This window comes from Macaca nemestrina, chromosome 5 (assembly GCF_043159975.1).
Source record: "Macaca nemestrina isolate mMacNem1 chromosome 5, mMacNem.hap1, whole genome shotgun sequence".
Taxonomy (NCBI): Eukaryota; Metazoa; Chordata; class Mammalia; order Primates; family Cercopithecidae; genus Macaca; species Macaca nemestrina.
This window is the reverse complement of record NC_092129.1, coordinates 173,231,278-173,256,266: the sequence shown is the minus strand read 5'-3', so window position 1 is coordinate 173,256,266 and position 24,989 is coordinate 173,231,278. Positions and strand designations below refer to the sequence as shown.

Genomic DNA, 24,989 nt, shown 5'->3' with positions numbered 1-24,989 from the left:
AAAGCTATTAGAAACCCTTAAAAGCTATTAGAAACGATCCCAGATGGGTCCCTAAAATGAAGCAGCGTCATTGTCTGGGGTAAATATCCGAGTTTTGTTGTCTCACACCAAGGAAATTGAAGATGCGTACACACAAGAAGTGAGTTTAAGAGCTCAGGTTTAATAGGCGAAAGAAGGAGAAAGGAGAATAGTTCTCTCTCCTGCAGAGACAGAGGGGCTCCCGAGTGGATCTTCCCCCCAAATCACATTTTGAATCTGTCTACTTCCTTCCATCTCCACCGCTACCATCTAGTCCAAGCCACCACTTACTGCCTGGACTACTTGCAGTCATCTTCCTGCTTCCTAAACCCAGCTTTAATCCAGTATCCACACAGCGTCAGGATGATTCCTCTCAAAAGATAAATTGGATCATGCCACTTTTCTGCTAAAAATTCTTCAGTGGTAGCCAAGCACGGCGGCTCATGCCTGTAATCCCAGCACTTTGGGAGGCCAAGACAGGTGGATCACGAGGTCAGGAGTTCGAGACCAGCCTGGCCAAGATGGTGAAACCCCATCTACTAAAAATATAAAACTTAGCCAGGCGTGGTGGCATGCGCCTGTAATCCTAGCTACGCGGGAGGCTGAGGTAGGAGAACCGCTTGAACCTGGGAGGCGGAAGTTGCAGTGAGCCCAGATCGAGCCATTGTACTCCAGCCTGGACAACAAGAGCGAAACTCCGTCTTAAAAAAAAAATTCTTCAGTGGTTTGCCATGGTTCTTGGAATAAAATCTAGATGCCCTGTATTGGACTTCAAGGCTCTGAGCCCTGCTTTCCATTTCAACCCAATTCATGCCATACTTCTCCTATCAGTGATAAGTTGATCCCTTGTTAACTTGACACCCATATGCATCTCCTTAACATACTAAATTTCCAAATAAAGACATGGTAGCTCAGCCTAACATGATGCAACTAACACAATGTAACTATCTGCATGCAACTGAAAATGTGTTAACCCCTTTTCCAGAATTCAGCTTCCAGGATCTCAACATTTGGAATTTTAATCTTTTGGGATTGTGGTTTTTGAGATTTTAGACATTAGGGATTTTGATCTTTCTGGATTTCAACATTTGGGATTATGGCATTCAGTATTGTGTCTTTTGGGATTATGATGGGCACCACCTGAAATCATGGGTTTGATGTGTTATTTATATCTTTTTCTATTATACATTAAAATAAGTCAGTAACTATTAAAATATTTGTGGACTGTCTAGACTCACTCTGTACCCCATGGGACCCTTGTACCACATGTTGGGAAACAATTGTGTCAGGGACTCCAGTATGTCTGCTTACTCCCATCCCTGGCCCTTCCTCCCCATCCTGCCGGGATTCCTCAAAGTCCCACATTGGAACACGAACGCTTAGAAGTAACAAAGCTCGCTCTGTGCCAAGAGCAATGCTTAAGTATATATGCAATTTTATTGATAAAAGAGTACAATCAAAGCCAATATAATGTATTGGCTAAGAACAGGGAGATGACCTGGATTCAAATCTTGGTCTCCCACTTGATCTATAAGTCATTTCACCTCCTCGGGTAGCTCAGGGGACAGCTGTGAGGATTAAATCAATTACATCAATTAATGTATGTCCAGAGCTTACAATGTCTGACACATGGTAAATGCTGATATATATATTAGCATTTTTTAAATGTTCTTTATTTTTTGAGACAGGGTCTAGCTCTGTTGCTCAGGCTGGAGTGCAGTGGTGCTATTTCAGCTCACTGCAACCTCTACCTCCTGGGCTCAAGCCATCCTTCCACCTTAATCTTCTGAGTAGCTGGGACTACAGGCGTGTGCCATCACACCCGGCTAATTTTTGTATTTTTTTGGTAGAGATAGGGTTTTGCCATGTTGCCCACGCTGGGCTCAAGTGATCCACCTGCCTCAGCCCCGCAAAGTGCTAGGATTACAGGTGTGAGCCACCGTGTTTGGCCAGTAAGTGCTATATAAATGTTAGATATTACTATAGCTTGTGAGTTTTGGCAATGGAAGTTCAAAGAAAAAAGTAACCAGTGAGTGTACTAAGCATCTTTCCCTTTGAAAAAAATTGGTTGGTTAGAAACTCATAGGAGTGTACTCATACCTACTTAATCTTTTGGTAAGACTGCATGCATTTGTGATGTTTGAGTATTAAGCTTCTATGAATTAGTTGGATAATATAGAATGCTCAATGATTTAAAATGGCATCTGACTTACTACAATTTAGCTATACAAATTGATTATTCTATGCAAATTTGAGGATGATACTTCTAGGCACCCCCCCTCAAAAATCTATTGCTCATGTAGTTTATCTTTATTTGAAAACAGAGTATTTTCACTAAACATTAGTGAATATTGGGAGCAGTGCAAAAGCTTGTGTGTGTGCACACGCCAAATGTTTTAAAAAGGCTTTCTGTTATGACAGAATATAACAACAGGTATTTTGCAAATAAACTACAAAACAGTCAAACTAATACTTTTTTTTTTTTTCTGAGGCAGGGTCTTGCTCTGTTGCCCAAGCTGGAGTGCAGTAGCACAAAGATGGCTGACTGCAGCCTTGACCTCCTGGGTTCAAATTATCCTCCCACCTTAGCTTCCCAAGTAGCTAGGACTACAGGCACACTGCCATGCCCTGGGGTCTCTCTCTGCTGCCCAGAGATGAGCCCTCTCTCTGTTGCCCAGGCTGGTCTCAAACTCCTGGGCTCAAGCAATCCTCCTGCCTTGGTCTCCCAAAGTGTTGGGATTACAGGCATGAGCCACCTCTCTCAGCCTATTTAATATGTTTTAATGTTTCATAACAACTGTTTCCCAGATCATAATACGAACAATTTTTTTCCTATTTCTGTTTTGAAGTAAGTCAAGAGTTGGCTTCATTACTTTAAAATGTCCTTGTTACATTTAATTGAACATTGTCAATTACCTTTATGAAGAATAACAGAGGAACCATAAAGCTATATTTTAGCAAAACATTTTAATTCTGATTCTGAAACCTAATCGGAAAAAATGTATTTAGTACAATGATAATCCACTAAATACAAATCATTGTTAGACTGTCTCTGTTACGGCAACTATCATGTTATGAAAAGGTATTCAGCTAATATGAATCTTTTAAAAACAACTGAACTTTACCATTGCTAGAGATTTTTTAAAAAGCTGTAGATATATACGTAGGAGATAAAACAATCAAAATTACTTCCTGAAGCTAGTTTAACAGGTTCTAAATGCTAAACAAAAATTTCATGAAATGACTCAGGAGATAAGACTGTAAAAATTTCCTCCTGAAGCTATTTTGGCAGCCTCTGGGGATGTGAAATTCCCTAAGGTGCTCTAATGGGAAAAACCCTAGAATAAGAACCAGAATCCTTGACTTCTACTCCCACTAGTAAGCTAAGTGAACTTAGGTCAGTATTTAACCTCCTCCAGTTTGCTTATTGGTTCATTTGAGAGACTCACACTTTCCTGAGTTACTTCTATGTATTGTAGCCAGTTTCAAAATGCTGTGTGAAATTTCCCATATTATCTAAACATTTCCAACTGATTATTTTCTCAGCCACTCAGCCTTTTTCCTACGATCTGTGTTTCTTTGCACATAAGGTGAATCTCTCCACTCAATAAGAGATCATTGCCATTTCACATTTCCCTGCCTCCTACCTGCATGCACACTGCTATTATGTTGTCCCCTGGATTGTCTTTCAAAAATCCTCATTGTTATAGGTAAAGAAGGGACCCGCTCTATCTGAGTAACTGATTGCACAGCCCAGCCCAGACAGACACACATCCCAAGTCTCTGCTTCATCTGTCCTAGAGGAAACTGGCTCGTGGGGAATAGCCACAGCAGGTCTGATGGCCCGGCAATCTCCTGCAATTTTCATAGGAAGTGGCCCTGAAGGAGAGGTAGCCCTGGTGACTGTCACTGGAGGACCCCAGGCTTCTGGATAGACAGACATCCCAGTATCTTCAGGAGCGTAGTTACAGCTCGAAAGGCTCTTCAACTCTCGCACACTGTCACTGTATTTCATAGCAGGGGGCTGGTAGGCCTGGTAGGACACTTTAGTGGTGGTGGTAATCACAGTTTGTAGGGCAGGGGCACCTGGTGGCGGAGTCGTGAGGTACCTGCAGGGAAGCTCTGGGTTATAATAAGGGCGAGTGGCCATGGCCTGAAACGGCCCATGGTCAGTCCTCTCCACAAGGCTGGGCTTTCCAAGAGCTGGTTTCCAGCCATGCTCTTTGTTGGTGAAATCAAAGCTTCTCTCATAGCTGCTGTATGAATTGACATTATATTGTAGTGTGTTCAGATGAACCCAGTCTGTGTCATTAGGGATACTGGTGGAATCCTTATAAAGGGTGGGATATGGGCTCGTATTTGTATAACCAGGGTTTGCCAATTCATAGCTGCAAGGTGGCCTAGGCAAATAGATTCTTGGGCTTGAGTATTTCTGAAAGGGTGGCATTTTGTCTCCTTGAAAGATGGCTAGGTCACAGGTAGCTTTGTAAGAATCAGAGTTTGGGAAGGAAGGGCAAGGCTGCCCCGGAATAGGGAAGCTGGTTTCAGTAGCTATATCAAAGTCTTCTGGATTTTCCAAGGGAGGTATGTTGCTGAAATGACCACTGCTGTCTTGATTTTCTTCTGCCTAGAAAAATGATACAAACACAGACACATGCTATGTAAATCGTAAGGACACCCTCACCCGTAACAATAGCCAACAAGTAAGTAAAAACAGACATCCACGCGCTGGGTTCTGTGTTGTGAACATGGCACTGCCCAGGTACGTGATTTAAGCACATGGTCCAAGGGTTGCTAAGCTTGAGCTCTCTCAGATATAAATACCAACAACTGAATGAGGAAGGTCCGTGGTAGCCAGGTAGGATGCTTCTGAGTGGTAGATGGTCCTGTTCTCACTCATACTGTGTTCCTAATAGTGGAGACTTAGGAGCCACACAGGCCTGGGTTCAATTCCTGACTCTGTCCCTCACGAATTGTACAAGCCACTTAACCTCTCTGAGCCTCAGATTCTTCATGTTAAAAATGGAACTTAATCATAGTAACCTCATTATAGAGTTTCTGCAACCATTAAATGTGTGAAACTCTTCGACCAGTACCTGGCACATAGGAAGTGCTGGAAAGTGTCAGTTTCTGTTATCCTTACACTAACACTCTGCCTGCTTGGCAAGCTTTGGTTGAAAAGGAAAACTGAATTAAATTGCGCAGAGAAATTTTATCCATTCTTATGGATGAAATAATGGAAAGGACCCTCTCAAGGGTACACTGACAATGTCCTGTTGGTAGGCACATATTTCTGTCTTTATTACTGTTGCATAATCGGCCTTATATTAGGATGTCAGCACACTGACATATAAGGACTGTATCATTGCTTGTAGAGATTGTTGCTTTTTCTTTTAAGGAGAAGAAGGGATTAGAAACCCTATCCAAATGTTGACTTAATGATATTTTGTTACAGACATATAATTTTCACATGAAATCAAACCCTTGTAATTAATGTATGACCTTCATATTTTGCATAATGATCAGCATATCTTGGGATGAAAATGAGCTGAGACCGCTGTGCACTGTCAGCTCCCTGTTACCTCGGATTCTCGAATTCTCTTTTTCTGGGGTTGGTAGAAAGAGGCCATTTGTCTCTTGATGGCGCTTCTTCTAGCTTCTGTCTCCGATTTGCTCTCCGGTCTTGGGTGATCATGAACTCCCTTGGCCTGCAATAAGGAGAAAATGAATCATACATTTGTGCCTCAAAAGGAAGCTGATGATGTTGCCCAAAAATTGATCATGCCTTTCCCAAGATCTCAAGTCTTTAGTTTTGTTTCTTTCAAAATGACAGGGAAAAAAAATTCTCAAACAAATAAAACAGCCTCAAGAATTGACATCTTAAAAGATCACCTGCAATCCCTTCACTCTATTGAAAGAACTATACCTATGACTTGGTTTACCATCTGTGGACCTTAAAGAGCACAAAGTAGTGAGCAAATTTCTAGGCTCCCGCTAGGTCCCTGGGGAGCTCTAGCACCTATTTCTGGCCACTGGGGCTGTATTTTGTTTGGCCCAGGGTTCCGAAGGCACATGATAGGTGGTTTGGTCTTTATGGTCTGATGAAAAGTATCCATCACAAATTGTGTTCTCACCTGACCTACCTGAAAAAAGATCGCGTTGCCGTCAAGCCGCCAAAAGTTGGTTACAGGGTATCCGCTGTGCCCTCGACAAGGAATCAACTCCAAAGCAGAATGACAGTTAGGGCATGCCTTCTCTGCAAAGCCCAGAAGGGAGAAATATTAACCCTGACTCCAGACCCTTCTGAAGAAAGAAAGGGCAAATTAGTTGGGAACAAAGAACTCATGCTTGGGCACAGTGGCTCACGCCTGTAATCCCAGCACTTTGGGAGGCTGAGGTGGGCCATCACCTGAGGTCAAGAGTTCAAGACCAGCCTGACCAACATGGAGAAACCCTGTCTCTACTAAAAATACAAAATTAGCTGGGTGCGGTGGCTCTCGCCTGTAATCCCAGCACTTTGGGAGGCCGAGGAGGGTGGATCACCTGAGGTCGGGAGTTCAAGACCAGCCTGACCAACATGGAGAAACCCTGTCTCTACCAAAAATGCAAAATTAGCTGGGCATGGTGGCGTGTGCCTATAATCCCAGCTACTTGGGAGGCTCAGGCAGGAGGATTGCTTGAACCCGGGAGGCGGCAGTTGCAGTGAGCTGAGATCGCGCCATTGCACTCCAGCCTGAGCAACAGAGTGAGACTCCATCTCAAACAAACAAACAAAAACAACAACAACAAAAAGCTCATGACTCCAAGGTCACCCTCTCCCTGGCCCCACATCCTCACTCTGCTGTTTCAGCCGTGCCTTGTCGCAGATGGCTGGCCGCAGCTGCAGGCGGGAACCGTCGGGCAGGGCGCAGGCCTGTGCACACACCACCACACCCAGGCACGACTTCTTGAGGATGTGGCCATTGTGGTTGTTGGTGTTGCGCATGGCCCAGCCGCTCAGGTGACGCTGAGCCTTCTTCTCATCACTGCTGTAGATGAAGCGCACATAGCCATCAGGCCACTCTCGGAATTGGTCGAAGAGGGCCAGCTCCTAGAAGAGTGCAGAAGTAAGGGTGGTTAGTTTATCGAGTCCAAACTGCACACGTTATGCTCTAAAATTTCTCCAAGCACATTAGGATAAAAACATGTTCCTTTTAAATCCAGTAATGTCAAATCCCAAAATACCACTCTTTCTATTATATAAGACTTCCTGACAACCAGGTAATAAGTAATGTTTATATAGTGCTTATCTGTTAAATGCTAGACATGTATTAATTCATCTAGACTTCAAGTTACAGGCAAACAATTATTTCCAATTTACTGACGAGGACATGGAGGTCCAAGAGGTTAATCAACTTGCCCAAGGTCATATCACACGGCTAGCAAGATCTGGCTCTAGGATTTACACCCTGGCAGTCCCATTCCAGAGCCGGTACTTCTTACCACTATGTTATATCACTTCTTGGTGTGTTTAAATGTTGAAAACATTTTTAAGTTAAGTATCGAAGTACCAGGGGAAAAAGTGATTGGAATGTTCTATCCCTGAAATGTAATTTAACTGGTAAATATCTTTAAGTCAGTGCATTTTCTTCAAAAGCTCTTGGCTCTCCATGCCAAACCTGTGAGTCACATTAGCAGTGGCACCCACAGTAATGTCAGAGAAGAAAGAACAGCTTCCCTCCCTACTCTCAACTTGGCTCTCCAAGTTTAAAAGGGTACTGCAATGAAGGACTTAAGCCATGAGCTTTGGGGTGTGGGTGAGCTTGCCTGGCACTGGACTGCTCCCCGGAGCAACATGGGATTGTCATTCTCCTCCACAAAGAGCCACATGACTGAAATAATAAGTTATTTCTAAAATACCGAGCATTGCCTTAGTATTCATATTTGGTAGTCTTTGTCAATTTAATGCATTATTTATACTGCAATAAATGTCTCTTTTGCATATAAGTTTCATTGCATAATCACCCTTTACTGAGTACTTTCTTTTTTCTTTTTTTTGAGATGGAATCTCACTCTGTCACCCGGGCTGGAGTATAGTAGCATGATCTCAGCTCACTGCAACCTCCGCCTCCCAGGTTCAAGTGATTCTCCTGCCTCAGCCTCCCGAGTAGCTGGGACTACAGGCGCACGCCACCACGCCTGGCTATTTTTGTATTTTTAGTAGAGATGGGGTTTCACCATATTGGCCAGGATGGTCTTGATCTCCTGACCTCATGATCCATCCACCTTGGCCTCCCAAAGTGCTGGGATTACAGGCATAAGCCACCATGCCCGGCCACTGAGCACTTTCTTTTATGTAATGTTTAGGGCTGCTTTCACACTACAATGCAGAATTGTATTGCAAAGCCATATTATGCAATATATATAATTCTCACAACATCTTTGCAAGATGGACATCTTTACTCTTGTTTACTAAATAAGGAAATGGAGGTTCAATAGATAACCTTTCACAGTGGCATAGCTGGAATATAAACAGAAGATGGGTAGCGGCCAGACCCAGTAGCCTTGCTGGTGTGATAAAAGCTCCGAACAGTGTATCATAGTAGTAAGCCATTTGCATCTCCTCCGCACTCCTGCCACTCAGGAAAATTAGATCAGACATTTGCAAAGCCAAAGTATTCACAGTTGGAAAATTCAGACTTGTATACATCATGAATACTGCACATTCTAACAGTAATAAGGTAAATGAGTGATTTTGTTTCCAAAATTACAAAGATATTGTTGAAATCATTATTACTACCATTAGGTATTATTTATCTTTTCTCTGAAATATTACAATTGACATAAATTAGTACATTAATGTAAGGTAAGACACAAGTGAAATATATAATGATGTACTATCAACTCCAAGCTTATACTAAATGCTAATATCTTTGTTTTAAAAGTGAATATTTTAACTTAAGGACCTTAGTAATGAATTGACAATTTTCCAGAAAACAGCCTTTCTTTAGTTCTCCCTTAAGGATGTAGACTAGGCCCACATGCCTCACGCGAGCTACTGAGGTAGTGACCCCGGCAGTGGAGCCGCAGAGACTGTATCTTTAAAATCAGAATAGAGGATGTCAAGGATTGGGTTTCATTTGTTCTAAAGTGTTGACATGTTGTGTGTCTGTGTGTGTACGCACACACACTCCACCTGAACCTGATCGTAGACCTGGAGGAGAGTTTGAGATGGTTATCTCACTCTACCACTTGATGACAAGTCGGTAAGTAGCCTGAGACTAAGGCAAATTCAAGGACTCTCTCAAGGTCATACAGGTAGTTTAACTCGCTCACTTGGTTAGCCAGAGCAGGGCGATGCTAAGTTTCTTCACTTCACTATGTCCCAGTGTGCCTGGCCCTTTTGAGCTATTACACACATACTTCCACTTAACAACCAGTCTCCTAAAACAAAGTTCGTATTTACATAGGAAGTCTACCAAATGCTTGAGAGACGAACCATAATTACATTATTTGGATGTGATTTTCTAAAATGCAAGATATGATTGTTTCCTGTGAAGATGTACATGGACAGAAACAGAATGAGATGCACTTGCTGTACTGTGGTCCACTTTCATGAAAGTGGTACCATGTGACTCTAAAGTAGGCAGACTTTAAAACAAAGGAGGGGGCTGGGCACGGTGGCTCACGCCTGTAATCCCAGCACTTTGAGAGGCTGAGGTGGGTGGATCAGCTGAGGTCAGGAGTTTGAGACCAGCTTGACCAACATGGAGAAACCCCATCTCTACTAAAAATACAAAATTAGCCAGGTGTGGTGGTGCATGCCTGTAGTCCCAGTTACTTGGGAAGCTGAGGCAAGAGAATTACTTGAACCTGGGGGATGGAGGTTGCAGTGAGCCGAAATCATGCGATTGCACCCAGCCTAGGCAACAAGAGCTAAACTCCATCTCAAAAAACAAACAAACAACAAAAAACCCCAAACAAACAAACAAAAACAAAGGAGTAAAACACACCTCACCTACAAATATGTGGCTCCAAAAAAGTGCTGACCTCTTTGAGAGGCGACACAATGTTGCAATGAATTACTATTCATCTGAACACCTATCAGGCACATTTTAGTTGCTGAAAAAATGACACATCTCTTTTATTCCTGTGCCACAACATTGCTGGAAGCCCACATTTGTAAATGGCTGGGAAGCAACTCTCATTCTACATCCCCCATCCCCCACAGCCCAGACTTCAGAGTCACTCGGTTTTGGCCCAAACCAGTATGACCAAGCATAATTGGTCATTCTTTGGAATTGGCTTCAAACCACTTCATTTACCACTTCATCCATCCCAGTTCATTCTTTGGACTTGGCTCCAAACCATTTTTGCTTTATACAAAAATGCTTTATACAAAAATGCTTTATACAAAAATGCTTTATACAAAATGAAATACAACGAATTCACCCTAAAAGAATGATGATTTGCTTGTCATTAAAGAAGAAGTAAGTTTCGGGGACAGATGGCCTCGTTGGCATGACTATGGGGCCTCCTTCCTCTGGGCAGTCAGGCAGGTCTGAACAAATTGCTGAAGTCTGGCTATTTGTTTTAAGTTTAGGTCATTAGATTCACTTTATAGTTGTACCTCATAGTTTTGCTGTATGAGAAGCAGTGGTATTTACATCTGTTTAGATTTTCTCGCTAGCTTTCTCATGGATTTAAAGTAAATGAATAAGGAGAGAGGCACCTGATTTCTACCTTGGTTAACGGGAAGCGAAAGGACAGGCGTCCCGCTCTCCCCAAGACTGGGAATGTGGAGCCTGATCAACATTTCCTGCTGCTTTCCGCGTAATTTCAGGCAAGCACAAGGAAATTGCTGGGAGAAGACACATTTCTTCTTCTTTCTTTCCTTTTTTTTTTTGAGACAGAGTTTTGCTCTTGTTGTCTAGGCTGGAGTGCAATGGGGTGGTCTTGACTCACAGTAACTCACAGTCTCCCAGGTTCAAGCGATTCTCCAGCCTCAGCCTCCCGAGTAGCTGAGACTATAGGCATGCTCCACCACGCCCAGATAATTTTGCATTTTTAGTAGAGACGGGGTTTCTCCATGTTGGTCAGGCTGGTCTTGAACTCCCGATCTCAGGTGATCCGCCCGCCTCGACCTCCCAAAGTGCTGGGATTACAGGCGTGAGCCACAGCGCCCGGCCGAGAAGACACATTTCTAAACCCAATTCAGCCTTTTGTGGAGTCCAGTTCTCTTTCTACATTTGAGGGGGCCTCAGAAACCCAGAAATTTTGCGTGTGTGTGCGTGTGTGTGTGTGTGTGTGTGTATGGTCCGTCCGCAGACTCTTCAAGAACTTGAATGCCATTCTCCCTCCCTCCTTCGGATAGACAGCGCCCCGCGTGCCCGCACACACCCGGTTCACTTACCTGAGGCATCTGTGGATCGTTGATGTCCCAGCTGAGCTGCATCCCGTATGAGCACAAGCCGACCGTATCCTGCACCGCGGCTGCCGGCATCTGCCCAACTCGCTCGCGCTTTCCGCCCAGGGTTCTGAAAAATAGAAGAAAAAAGGAGAGGTGCGCCAGGTGATTTTTTTTCTACTCTTTAAAGAAGAAAGTGGGGTATGTGTGTGAAGGGGAGGGGCAGAGAGAGAGAGAGAGAGATTGTTTAGAAATCTGGAAGTTGGGGACAATGGTTATGGACCCGGGCGGGGCCCTGTCCTCGGCCGCGGTGCTGAACGGTCTCCACCCGAACGGTAGCATCGACGTCTGCAGCTGATCCCTCCTTTATAAAGATGCATCTCCGGGGGACTCCGCCCTGTTTCGCCTACCTCGCTAGCGCCCACGCTCCAGGGGCCGGCCACCACCTCCACCACAGACCCAGGAACGGAGGTGGAGGTTAAACTCAGCCCTGGAAGCAAAGGGAAACTGCAGCCAGGGGGTGGGGGTGGAGAGGGTAAGTTGGAATGTATCCTTTAAGTTTAAAACATTATTATTTTCTTCTCTTTTCTTCTTTTTTGTCTCACTCCGTTGCCCAGGCTGGAGTGCAGTGGCGCCATCTCGGCTCACTGCAACCTCCGCCTCCCAGGTTCAAGCGATTCTCCTGCCTCAACCTCCCGAGTAGCTGGGATTACAGGTCCGTGCCACCACGCCTGGCTAATTTTTGTATTTTTAGTAGAGACAGGTTTTCGCCATGCGAAACCCTTACCAAGCTGGTCTTGAACTCCTGACCTCAGGTGATCCGCTCGCCTGGGCCTCCCAAAGTGCTGGGATTACAGGCATGAGCAACCGCACCCGGCCTATTTTTTTTTTTTTTTTTTCTAAATGCATCCAGCTTCCCTGATTTCGGAAAGGGGCTTAGATGGAGGCTTTGGAAGCAGAGGCTTTCCAGCAAAGTCCCCTGAGAGTCAACACTCAATTCCAGTAGAGCATGGGAACCGTGCATGGGCCCCTCTGCCGTCCGCGCGCTCCCTACGCTGAATAACCGTGCCCATACCTCCTAGTTACGGGTCAGCCCATTTTGGGCCTCCACTGCCGGCTCTTCCCCTAACTATTGTGCGTGTCTCGGAGTCTTCGCTCGGCTGTTTGGGATGTGTGAACGGGCGCCACGCCTCCGCGTATGCTCGCGAGCCCAGGCGCCTTCGCGCTCCCGGGGACTTCGGAGGGACCTGGCCCTGCAGGAACGGAGTCCTACAAAGTGAACCCGGAGGAGGTGGGGGGAAATGAGCCTGGGGTAGGTAGGAGCCTGGGGAAGGACGGAAAAGGGAGAGGGGTAAAGTCCCGAAGAACTCCTAGCTTTCTCCACTGCTTTGGCTCCCTCTGGGTCTCAGCTTCCTTATCTGTTAAATAAGGGGTTATGGTTCGGGGAGCTCTCAGTTGCCACCCACCTGAACAGAACTCTTTTTGAGACGGAGTCTCACTCTGTCGCCCAGGCTAGAGTGCAGTGGTGCAATCTCAGCTCACTGCAACCTCCGCCTCCCAGGTTCAAACGATTCTCCCGCCTCAACCTCCCGAGTAGCTGGGACTGCAGGCGCGCGCCACCGCGACCAGCTAGTTTTGTATATTTAGCAGAGACGGGTTTTCCCCAAGTTGGCCAGTATGGTCTCGATCTATTTACCTCGTGATCCGCCTGCCTCAGCCTGTCAGAGTGCTGGGATTACAGGCACCGCGCCCGGCTCACAACTCTTTTAAAACTCTTAAACAACAACAACAACAAACAAACAAACAAAAAAAACTTTGCTGATATAGTCGTGGAAATTTTACTCCATTACAGTCTTGGGAGGCTTTGGGGGATTAGAGAATCGCGGTGGTGCGGGGGTGCGCAGGACTATGTGGGTTTTCCGGGGCTGGGACGAAACCTTCCTCATCTGAGCAGCCGTCTCGCCCAGGGCTACTACGGCACTTGGAGACCCTCAGTTAAAAAAAAAAATCGATTGAAGTGACTAAAGTCACTCTGACTACGCCAGGGCCGGATTCTGGGCGGCCAGGGAAAAGGGCTTCTGGAATTTATTCCCCGCGCCCTTGTTTTGCAGCTGCACGCTTCCATTCCCAGCCCTAGCCAGAGAAGAGGAGCCAACTCCTCACGGCGAATTCCCTTGATAGAGGAGGATGAACCGAACCCATGACCCTCCAGACCTGGGGAGCGACGCGCCCTAGACCTCGGCACCGCAAAGCCCGCGCTCGGCACACGGACGGGTGCTGCGCGGGACTCTGCCGGGAGGGCGCCCATGCCAACGCCTCTTACAGGATTAGTGCCTTCGGTTGGCAAAAGGCGGATAAAGGAAGAGCGAAACAACCTCAGGAAGCTAAGGGTGGTCCACACTCCCTGTCCTTTTACTTCCCCAGCCAAAGGCACAGTGAAGCTTGCTTAGAAAAGTCGATCCCGCGGCTGGGCGCTGTGGCTCATGCCTGTAATCCCAGCACTTTGGGAGGCCGAGACGGGAGTATCGCTTGAGCCCAGAAGTGCAAGACCAGCCTGGGCAACATGGAGAAACCCTGTCTCTTCCAAAATAATAATAATAATTTTAAAAAGCTGGGCATGGTGGCGTGTGCCTGTAGTCCCAGCTACTAGGGAGGCTGAGGCGGGAGGATCGCTTGAATCCAGGAGGCAGTGGTTGTAGTGACCTGAGACAGCGCCGATGCACTCCCGCCTGGGCGACAGAACGAGGCCCTGTCTCAAAAAAAAGAAAAGTGAAAGAGAGAGAGAGAGAGAGAGAGAGAGAGAGAGAGAGAGGAGGGAGGGAGGGAGGGAGGGAGGGAAGGAAGGAAGGAAGGAAGGAAGGAAGGAAGGAAGGAAGGAAGGAAGGAAGGAAGGAAAGAAGGAAGGAAGGAAAGAAGGAAGGAAAAAAGAAAAAAGAAAAAAAAAAAGGAAAGAAAAGAAAAAAGAAGAAAAGAAAAGAAAAAGAAAAAGTATCCCGGTCTGTCACAGAAGCCGGCCAATAGCAGCGGACCAGCGAACTCTGTTGGGGAGAAAGGACAACTTTGAGCAGTTCCTCGCGATTTTTTCCTTCCTTATCTTCAAGCTTGGGTCCTCCTCCCAAGCAAAGCTGAAGGGTCCTAGCAGAAGAAAGTGATGTGTTCATTCCCAGCCTCCTTTCTCCCGAAGTTCTCCCCTCCTGAAAGGTCCTGTCAGTCGTCAGGGTTTCTGATTAAAATCACTCTCAAATGGTCGCCACTAAGGTCCAGTTGGGAACGAAGAGATGTGTCTACTCTTCACCCACCAGGTTCATTCACAGATTTTCATCTTATTAACTGACTGCCAAAGGTCCCCGAAACTCCTGTTGATTCAGTTGCTTTTCGTGTTGTTTTGTCTTCCAAAATTGAATGAAAATTCATTGATCATCCATTTTAAAATATATTCTTTCATTAAATGTTGTAGTTTAAGATAACTTATCCTTTCAAATGTTCTAAAAATAACTTTAAAATGGTGACTTAAAGTTACCTCTGAGAATGCATAGAGATTAATTTTTGGTCTTATTGCAGTGCTAGAATAGTTCCTGTCTCTGTGCTTTCAGAATGTTCCTAGAGAGACCTGATCCGTCAAAATGTAAATAAATAAAACTTTTTTATGTTAAAAGCAAATCAATTAATTTCTAAAGGGATTCTGGTATCCAAAGAAATGTCATAGAGCCTCTACCATATTTACTTTGAGAAGAATTAAAATATGCATTTCAAGTTCCCACAAATTATATTTGGGCAAAACATGTTAGTAAAAGAAGCTAATCAAAGTAAAAAAATAAATAAACAGGTAAAAGGTATTTTGCCTATTTCGTTATTTTTAATTTCTCTTAAAGATTTGAATGCATTGCACCATAGACTTTGGAAGGATATGTTTTTTCCCAAAAGCCTGAAAATAACAGATGATGAAGTTTGCTATCTAATATTATGAAAACTCTAATTTTTAATATTCTATTAAATAAAATTCATTTAAACTGTAGCATTTTGTTTATTGCTTCTTATTATTCTTTATTTCTTTCTTGCCCTGGTATTATATTTGTATTGATTCACAATAGTTTATACTCACAGCTGTTCCTGTACTGATTACTAGTTTAATATCACAAAACTCCATTGATTGAAAAAGAAGAAAATCTGCGTTTGAATTTCCTTGGTTTAGTTTAAATTGGTAAACTAATGTAAGAATATTTACATTATACTTGCCAGAAAATGGGTTCATCAGGCTTTGACACAAGCATTGTTTTGAACGGACTAGAAGTGTGTGCAAGTCCTGGGCTAACAGGGGTTCTGGTTATGTTATGTTTTGCTTTGGTGTAGACAAATATCTTCTGTACATATTATGACATGAAATACTCACAGGTCTAGTTATAATACAAGTTGATTTTTACACAAAGAATGTTTGGATTGGAGGGGTCTTTTTTTTGTTTTTGTGGAAAACTCCAATCCAATTTAGTTTTGCCACCGTGTTCATACAACTGGCCACCTACACAAATCAGCCCAGCCATTGGTACGCATACTTGTCAGGTTAAAGGAAATAGGCAAAAAACCAAACCAAAACAAAAACAAACAACAACAACAACAAAAACTATTTGTTTTGATTAAAAAAATTTTTTTTTCCCTTCCTCCGCACCACAGTACTTAAAAAACAACAAGCAAACACACTTTTTGTGTGTGTGAAATCAGGAATGTATTAATAATATCGGGTACAAGTCTGGTTACCATAGCAAAGGGTTCGCCTTCTGTCTACATACATCAATGGACCAAAAACTGCTTCTCTGGCTTATTTATTCATTTATTTATTTAGACAGGGTCTTACTCTGTCTCACAGGTTGGAGTGCAGTGGCGCGATCTCGGCTCACTACAACCTCCGCCTTCCGGGTTCAAGTGATTCTCCTACCTCAGCCTCCCCAGCAGCTAGGGTTACAGGCACATGCTACCGCGCCCGGCTAATTTTTTGTATTTTTAGTAGAGACAAGGTTTCACCATGTTGACCAGACTGGTCTCGAACTCCTGACCTCAAGTGAGCCACCCGCGTCGACCACCCAAAGTGCTGGAATGACAGGCGTGAACCACTGCGCCCGGCCGTTCCTCTGGCTTTTTAAAGCGGGGCGAAAACTTGGAACAGCTACCGCAAAGCGAACGACTGTCTCTCTGGAATTTCGCAAATACGGGACGTTTAAACGACATAGTTCACATCCTTTGAGTGCTGGCTTTCTCTTAAAGGGTGTGTGCGTGCGCCCAGGTGGCTTGGCCTGTGTGCGCTAGTTACTTGCACGCTTTTCTTGAGTCTCAAACACGGAGCTCTAGTAAACTGCAGGGGCGGATTCATCAATTACAGTTGCGGAAGACTCGACTCAAAAAGCGGTCCGCCCCCAGAGCTCTCGCAGCAGCGCCCCCAGCGGGCGGGTGTCTTGGGCAGGGAAACCGCAGAGGGCTGACCCAGCGCAGCAAAGCTGAGCGGCGCGCCGCTTCAGGACCGAAGCCTCGGTATGCAAGCGGTGAGTGACCCCTGGAAGGCCCGGACCTTTTGTCCACAGTCCGAGGGCGCGCGAGGGCGCGCGAGGGCTTGAGGTCCCTGGGACTCAGGCTCTGCCGCCCCGAGGTGTTCTCTCAGAGATCGGGCGCTGAGCACAGTCCCCCGCCACCTCCTTGGATTTGCTCGGGGTGTATTGGCAGCTTGCGGTGAGACTAGGCAGAATAGAAACCTCGGATCCCTTGCTAAAGAGCGCTCAGGGAAAGGGGAACCGATAATTCGTGTTCGGAAAGCAATGAGATAGTTCTTTTCTAGTTGCTTTGCGTAGTTTCCTAGCCGGTTTTCCAGCCCTCTTTCCACCTTGCTGCGTAGAAAGTGCAATAGCGTTAAGCAGCCCGAAGTGCTGGGACTTTAACCGAACGTCAAAGGACAGCCCCCAAGATAAAGCTACAATTATTACTTATCAATAAATAATAAAAAGTAAAAACACGTGGAGTGTGAGCCCACCCAGGGACGCCAAAAACAACAAACAAAAACCACTTGGGGCGTGTTTCTAGCATTCTTCTGCGTGGGTTCCTGGTGGTAGAGATTCTGATTTAATTGGTCTACGGTGGGCCGGTAGTTTGTTAGTTTGTTAGTGAGGACCCCAGGTGATTCTGATAGCCAGGGATAACTGCTTGCCTAGATTCAGGAACTCACTCTTGTTCTCCATAACGTCCATCTGTCATCTGGCGCCATCTTCCCAGCCATGGGGAAACAGATTTGGGACAGAAACCTTTCTAACATCAAGCTACGCTTAAATTCAGAGCACTTAAGCATTACCTCCTCACCATCCCTCTTACATTGAAAGCTGCCATTCACTGAACCATTTTTATGTGCCAGGCACTATGCTAAGAACATTACAAACATTCTGTCAGTCCTCACTCCAATCCTTCTGTATAGGTGTTCTCATCTTTTTTTTTTTTTTTTTTTTGAGACGGAATGTCATTCTGTCACCCAGGCTGGAGTGCAGTGGCGTGATCTCGGCTCACTGCAACCTCCGCCTCCCGGGTTCCAGCGATTCTCCTTCCTCAGCCTCCCGAGGAGCTGAGACTACAGGCGCCCGCCACCACGCCCGGCTAATTTTTGTATTTTTAGTAGAGATGGGGTTTCACCATGTTGGCCAGGATGATCTTGATCTCTTGACCTCATGATCTGCCCGCTTCGGCCTCCCAAAGTGCTGGGATTACAGGTATGAGCCACCGCGCCCGGCTATCATCATGTTTTTTAAATGAGGAGACTGAAGCTCAGACAATCTAACAACCTTTTCTGCCTAAACCATCCCACTTTCTGATTTTCCTGTCAAGTTCCTACCCACAAAAGTTGCCACATGATCTTCACAGAGGGGGATACCTTTCTGTGCACTGGAGTGGCTCCAGAAATTCCAGAAACAGTAAGCATTTCTTTGGAATTTGCAGAGTACTCACCACCAAGGCCAGAGACGTTTGAAAGGAGGTAGAAATAAAAATATACAGAGCATCTCTGCATATGAGTTAAACTGAAGGAGAGATGGGGCAGTGTCTATAGAGAAAAGAGGTAAAGAAGCGTAACATAAAGACTCCTGGGAATATTTTCTTTGGGATGGGAAGTATTTCCCACTAATTCAGAATTTGTTGACAAAACTTAGAAATTCTTTATAGATCCATAGCATAGTGTTTATCTGATGTCAGTTTGTGCTATGAATTAACATCCTTTTCTTTCTTTCTTTTTTTTTTTTAAATGGAGTCTCACTTTGTCACCCAGGCTGGAGCACGGTGGCTCGATCTTGGCTCACTGCAACCTCCACCTCCCAGGTTCAAGTGGTCCTGCTTCCTCAGCCTCACGGGTAGCTGGGACTACAGTCTCGCACCATCATGCCAGGCTAATTTTTGTCTTTTTTTTTTTTTTTTTGAGATGGAGTCTTGCTCTGTCGCCCAGGCTGGAGTGCAGTGGCATGATCTCAGCTCACTGTAAGCTTCACTTCCCAGGTTCACGCCATTCTCCTGCCTCAGCCTCCTGAGTAGCTGGGACTACAGGGGCCCGCCACCACACCCGGCTAATTTTTTGTGTGTTTAGTAGAGACGGGGTTTCACCATATTGGACAGGCTGGTCTCGAACTGACCTCGTGATCCACCCGCCTCGGCCTCCCAAAGTGCTGGGATTACAGGCATGAGTCACTGCGCCTGGCCTAACATCCAATATTAATTGTAGCTTTAGCTGTTCCTTCTATCTCACTTTTGCCTCTACTCAATTATCTACTAACACATGGTTCTTTTTCTTTGCCTTTATCATTTATTTTTAATTGACACATATATTAATTGACACATAATAATTGTACATGTTAATAGGTGTAGTGTGATATTTCCATATGTGTATACAATGTGTAATGATCAAATTAGAGTAATTATGCATATCCATCACCTCAAACATTTATTTCTTTGTGTTGGGAATGTTCAAAGTCTACTTGTCTAGCTATTTGAAAATATACAGTAAGTTGTTCATTATAGTCACCCTACAGTGCTATCGTACTCTAGAACTTACTCCTTCTTCCAGCTAGCCGTAATTTTGTGTCCATTAACTAACCTCTGCCTATCTCACCCTTCCCCTTTTCTAGTGACCACTATTCTATTCTCTACTTCTATGAGATCAGCTTTTTTTTTTTCTTTTTTTTTTTCTTTTTTTTTGAGATGGAGTTTTGCTCTTGCTTCCTCAGCTGGAGTGCAATGGTGTGACCTCAGCTCATTGCAACCTCTGCCTCCCGGGTTCAAACGATTCTCTTGCCTCAGCCTCCCCAGTAGCTGGGATTACAGGCATGTGCCACCATGCCCGGATAATTTTGTATTTTTAGTACAGACGGGGTTTCGTCATGTTGGTCAGGCTGGTCTCAAACTCCTGATCTCAGGTGATCCACCCACCTCGACCACCCAAAGTGCTGGGATTACAGGCATGAGCCACCACGCCTGGCCAAGATCAGCTTTTTAGCCTCTACATGTGATCAAGAACATGCAGTGTGTCTGTCTGTGCCCTGCTTATTTCACTTAGCATAATGTCCTCCAGGCTCATGCATGTTACCATGAATGACAGGATTTTATTCTTTTTTTCTGGCTGAAAAGTATTCCACTGCGTGAATATATCACATTTTCTTTATCCATTCATCTGCTGATGGACACTTAGGTTGATTCCATATCTTGGCTGTTATGAATAGTGCTGCAATAAACATGGGAGTGCAGATATGCCTTTGACATACTGATTTCTTTTCTTTTGGATATATCTCTAGGAGTAGGATTGCTGGATTTATGATAGTTCTGGCTTTAGTTTTTTGAGGAACCTCCATGCTGTTTTCCATATTGTCTATACTAATTTATATTCCTACCAACAGTGTACAAGAGTTCCTCTTTTTCCATATCCTTGCCCTCATTTGTTGTTTTTTGTCTTGATAATGGCCATTCTAACTGGGGTAAGATAATATCTCATTTTGGTTTTGATTTGCATTTTCCAATGATTAGTGATGTTGAGTATTTTTTCATATACTTGTTGGTCATTTGTATGTCTTCATTGGAGAGATGTCTATTTAGCTTATTTACCCGTTTTTAATTGGATTGGTTATTTTGCTGTTGAGGTGTTTGAGTTCCCTGTATATTCTGGATATTAATGGCTTGTTGGATGCATAGTTTGCAAATACATTCTCCCATTCTGCTGGTTGTCTCTTCACTCTATTATTTCCCTTTCTGTAAGAAGCTTTTTGGTCTGTATAATTTCATTTGTCTATTTTTGCTTTCATTGCCTGTGATTTTGAGGTCTTCTCCATAAAATCTTTGCCCAGACCAGTGTCCTAAAGTGTTTCCCCTATATTTTCTTCTGGTAGTTTCATAGTTTGGGATCTTAAGTGTAAGTTTTTAGTTTATTTTGAGTTGATTTTTGTATATGGTGAGACATGGGATCTGGTTTCATTCTTCCACATATAAATATCCAGTTTTCCCAGCACCAGTTATTGAAGAGACTATCTTTTCCCCATGAACGTTCTTGACACCTTTGTCAAAAATCAGTTGGCTATAAAGAAGTAGATTTATTTTGGGTTTATCTATTCTGTTCCACTGGTCTATGTATGTGTCTGTTTTTATGCCAGTACCATGCTATTTTGTTCCTATAACTTTGTAGTATATTTTGAAGTCAGGTACTATGATGCCTCCAAGACACTTTTATTTAACTTTATTTTACAAGCTCTCATTCTGAAAATGGTTTATTAGTTCAAAACCTTTTACGTCTACTTTATAATCATCATTATAGAGTTTGTTTTGTATGATTATTTATTCAAATGATGTTTGCTTTGCTTCTTCTGATAGTTTGTATTGTATTTGTCATAGACCATGCTAAAGAAGGTTGGATAAAGGTTTTTTTTTTCCAAGTACTGTTTTACTTAGACCGATAATACGAGCAAACAAAAATTTCTGTTCAGGAAAACAATACAAACCTTTATTTATTTATTTATTTTTGCTTTATGTTTAAAACTTGAAATGCATCTCTTTGAAATAAAAATTGTTTTAAAAACATATTTTTATTCCACACAGAAAAACAAAGATCCTTTGCAGCCTATTAAGGAAGATAGGACTGGGAAGGCCCAGAATGATGCTTTCTGGGTAAAGATCAAGTTTCTTTTATAATGTGTGTGTGTGTGTCTGTGTCTGTGTGTGTATGTGTGTGTAAGTGTATGTATTTCTAGTTCTGTGTTCCCTGGGTCATTAGCAAGATTGTTCCTCCAGTTGTTCAAATCAGAAGCAGAGAAATCTTTATTTTTCTCCTTCCCTAATCTCTCACGTCCAATTTATTACTATATCTAGTCAATTTACTGTTAGCTATCCTACCAATATCCTAGTCTAAACTATCTTGTATCCTGTGCTATTCTAGATGTAGATAGACAGTACTGAACAAACTAGATACAACTTCTGCCTTTATGGAGCTTATAGACTGGCAGAGAGCCAAAGAAAGCAGGAAGAAAAACAACAGGGTATTGAGATGGGGAATGATTGGGAGTGTTGAGGAGACACCTGGTCTACTTAAGGTGGTCCTGGAAGATCTACCTGAAAAAGTTATGCTTAAGCTGTGGTCTGAGTGGAGCCAGCCATGTGGAAAGTGGTGGTGTGAAGTAGCCCAGGCCTTGAACAGCCAGGTCAAAGGCCCCAAGGCAAGAGCTTGACTTATCCTAGGACTCATTAGCAGGGTAGTGTCAGACTGTCAGAGATCAGATCATGCCACGTTCTGTGGACGAAAGCAAAGGACTTGGATTTGTTCTGAATGCAGAGGAAGCCATGGCAAAGTTTTGTTCTGTTTTAACAGGATCTCACTCTGTCACCCCGGGTGGAGTGCAGTGGTACAATCATGGCTCACTGCAGCCTTGACCTCCTGGGCTCAAGTGATCCTCCTGCCTCGCCTTCTGAGTAGCTGTGACTACAGGCATGAACCACCACACCTGGCTAGTTTTTCATTTTTTGTAGAGATTGAGTCTCAATATATTGCCCAGGCTGATATCAAACTTCTGGGCTTAAGCGATCCTCTTGCCTTGGCCTCCTAAAGTGCTGGGATTATGGGCCTGAGCCCCGCGCCTGGCAATGGCAGAGTTTTAAGCAGGTAAAAGGGAGTAAATTTCAGCTGAGTGATCTCACATAAGTTTGTAACCTTTCTTATCCTTGCTACTTCTATCCTGAGATAAAGAACCTAACCTCTCAGGACCGAGGCGAGGATTAAATAATAACATCTGCAGAACACTTAACACACTTGGCACAAAAAAACTCACTATGTGTTGACTGAAAAAAGAAAACATTCCGTTTAAATGGAATAATTTTAAATGCTGTTTTCCCTTTTAATTCAGTACTAAGAATAAGTGGAATTTTAGGCTGTAGATAGTAAATTGCTTCCTTATTAAAATAGTATTGTTTTATTTTTAAAGATCAAAAATCTTTTATAGTTTAAATGTTTAAGGAAATGTCTGTTATTCAGGTATATGCACTTTTTTTTTTTTTGAGACAGAGTTTTGCTCTTGTTGCACAGGCTGGAGTGCAATGGTGCGATCTCGACTCACTGCAACCTCCATCCCAGGTTCAAGCATTCTCCTGCCTCAGCCTCCCAAGTAGCTGGGATTACAGGCATGCACCGCCATGTCTGGCTAATTTTGTATTTTTAGTAGAGACGGAGTTGCTCCATGTTGGTCAGGCTGGTCTCGAACTCCTGACCTCAGGTGATCCGCCTGCCTTGGCCTCCCAAAGTGCTGGGATTACAGGTGTATGCCACTGCGCCCGGCCCTTTAAGTATATGTACTTAGAAGCATGTCTTAGCTAATGTGCAGGCAGAAAAGATGAATTTCATTCATTATGGTCAATTTGCATACTTATCTATAATTATTAGTATTATTTTTCTTCCTTCTATTATGATCATTTATGTCACTTAGTGAGTGATCATAGGCTTGAATTTTTAGTGTTTTAGAATTCCCAACATTGCAGAGGGTCTTCATCCCATGATACCTGAAACTCAAGTGTTGTTTTCCTTGGGTCAGTGGTTCCCAGACTTCAGCATGCACGAGAATCACATGAAGGGCTCTGCCCTGAGTCTGAGTGCGAAGATTTCCCCAGGTGATGCCAACGCTGCTGGTGGTCTAGGAGCCACATTTTGGGAACTCTTGTCTTAAGCCAACAGAAACATCAATCATTTGTGAAATGATTGTTTACTATTCAACGTAGAGATCTCCATTCTATGTTTACCCTATATTATTTCACACTGAATTCTTATTGATAATGATATCAGTTAGAAATATTACTATAAAATAAATATTTTTAGGGAAAAAGTAATTTGCAAACTATCATCTTTCCAGCTTCAGTCACTTATTATGAATGCATTCCATGATAAAGGATTTCAGAAAATAAAAGAATACTTTCAACAGAAAGAGAGCCACTGTCCTCAAAAATATAATCATCTTCTATTACACCGTCTTAACAGATTAATAAATAAGGCAAGTTGGTTTGCTTTGTGACCAAAATATGAATGTATAATTATTTATAAGTGTTTTAATTTAGTGTGGTTTATACCTAGGAACTAGATAAAAATGAATTTCAGTCTGTGTCACTGTTGCTGAAATGTATTCAGCGATTCTTCATAGATGGCCCGAAAGAGGATGAACCTCTGCTAATTCAGCAGGGACTGATCCCAAAGATAAGTGTCCTATTTTTATTTTATATGGCTTTGGGTAACTTAAAGAACTTATATGGATTTAGTTGTCTAGTTAAGTTTAGTATTTCTGTTCCTTTGAAATCCAATTTGAAAAGAAATTGATATCCATTCTTATTGCTTATTTCTAATAAAAAATTAAATTCAACATACATTTCCTGATGTACTTGCTATGCAAGGCACTTTGGGAGTGCACGGGATCGAGTCAGACACAACCACTCCTCTTGATGAGCCTATGCAGTGATTATTATTTTAAATTATTTTAGTGAATTTGGGGGAAAATGAGTAGGAGTAGGCTCTAGAACTATTTTAATAGACTTTATTAACAAGATTAGACCTAGAAAAATGATCATCGAAAACTTTTCTTTGCTCTTGTAACACGTCACTTTTCCTGTTTTCTAAACCTTGGATGAATCTGAAAAAACAAATAGCAAAAACATTTTTGCTTATTCAAAGTTACCCAAATTATCACATTTTATTCTTTTAAAAATATTAACCAGGAGATAACACAGTGAGTGCCTTTGTAACGGCATCTGGAAGCAAAGCAGAATCTGCAACATCTCTTGCTGTAGCTCCTCTCTTTTAATGGTGAGGTTTTTGCAACCCAGAGACAAGTTTGTTTATTGGTGAGGAGATGTGGGGAAGAAGTAAGGTAGAAGGATGATCTGACTGCTAATAATGTCTTTGATTTACACCTTGAGTTCTAGTACCTGAAGTTTATTAAGGCCAGATTGGGCCAAGATCTGTCTTTGCCCTTTGTTACTCTAAAATGCATCTGATTCTGAAGCTACCCCTTCAGGAGAAAAAGCAAACTCCAGGCTTTCCCAAACTCCTCTTAGGGACTTT

The 24,989-nt window shown here is 43.4% G+C and overlaps 2 protein-coding genes across 4 annotated transcripts in view; one reads left to right on the top strand and one right to left on the bottom strand.

Moving 5' to 3' along the window:
* Positions 1–1,436: 1,436 nt before the first annotated feature.
* LOC105482626 (glial cells missing transcription factor 2) lies at positions 1,437–11,732 on the bottom strand. The gene is made up of 5 exons (XM_071097621.1): positions 11,411–11,732; positions 6,856–7,108; positions 6,162–6,274; positions 5,601–5,726; positions 1,437–4,645 (listed from the first exon to the last, which is right to left on the bottom strand). The coding sequence occupies exons 1-5, from the start codon at positions 11,498–11,500 to the stop codon at positions 3,707–3,709; spliced, it is 1,521 nt and encodes a 506-aa protein (XP_070953722.1). The 5' UTR covers positions 11,501–11,732; the 3' UTR covers positions 1,437–3,706.
* Positions 11,733–16,878: 5,146 nt separating this feature from the next.
* LOC105482418 (synaptonemal complex protein 2 like) overlaps positions 16,879–24,989 on the top strand; it is an 86,177-nt gene continuing 78,066 nt past the window's right edge. Inside the window, exons 1-4 of one of the 3 annotated variants that reach the window (XM_011742510.3) lie at positions 16,879–16,935; positions 21,497–21,565; positions 23,791–23,928; positions 24,009–24,132. In XM_011742510.3, the coding sequence (XP_011740812.2) occupies positions 16,927–16,935; positions 21,497–21,565; positions 23,791–23,928; positions 24,009–24,132 (340 nt within the window). In that variant the 5' untranslated portion in view covers positions 16,879–16,926. Of the gene's footprint in view, positions 16,936–21,496; positions 21,566–23,790; positions 23,929–24,008; positions 24,133–24,989 lie in introns of those variants that run through there. The other 2 variants (XM_071097620.1, XM_024793013.2) reach the window with 2 other exon arrangements.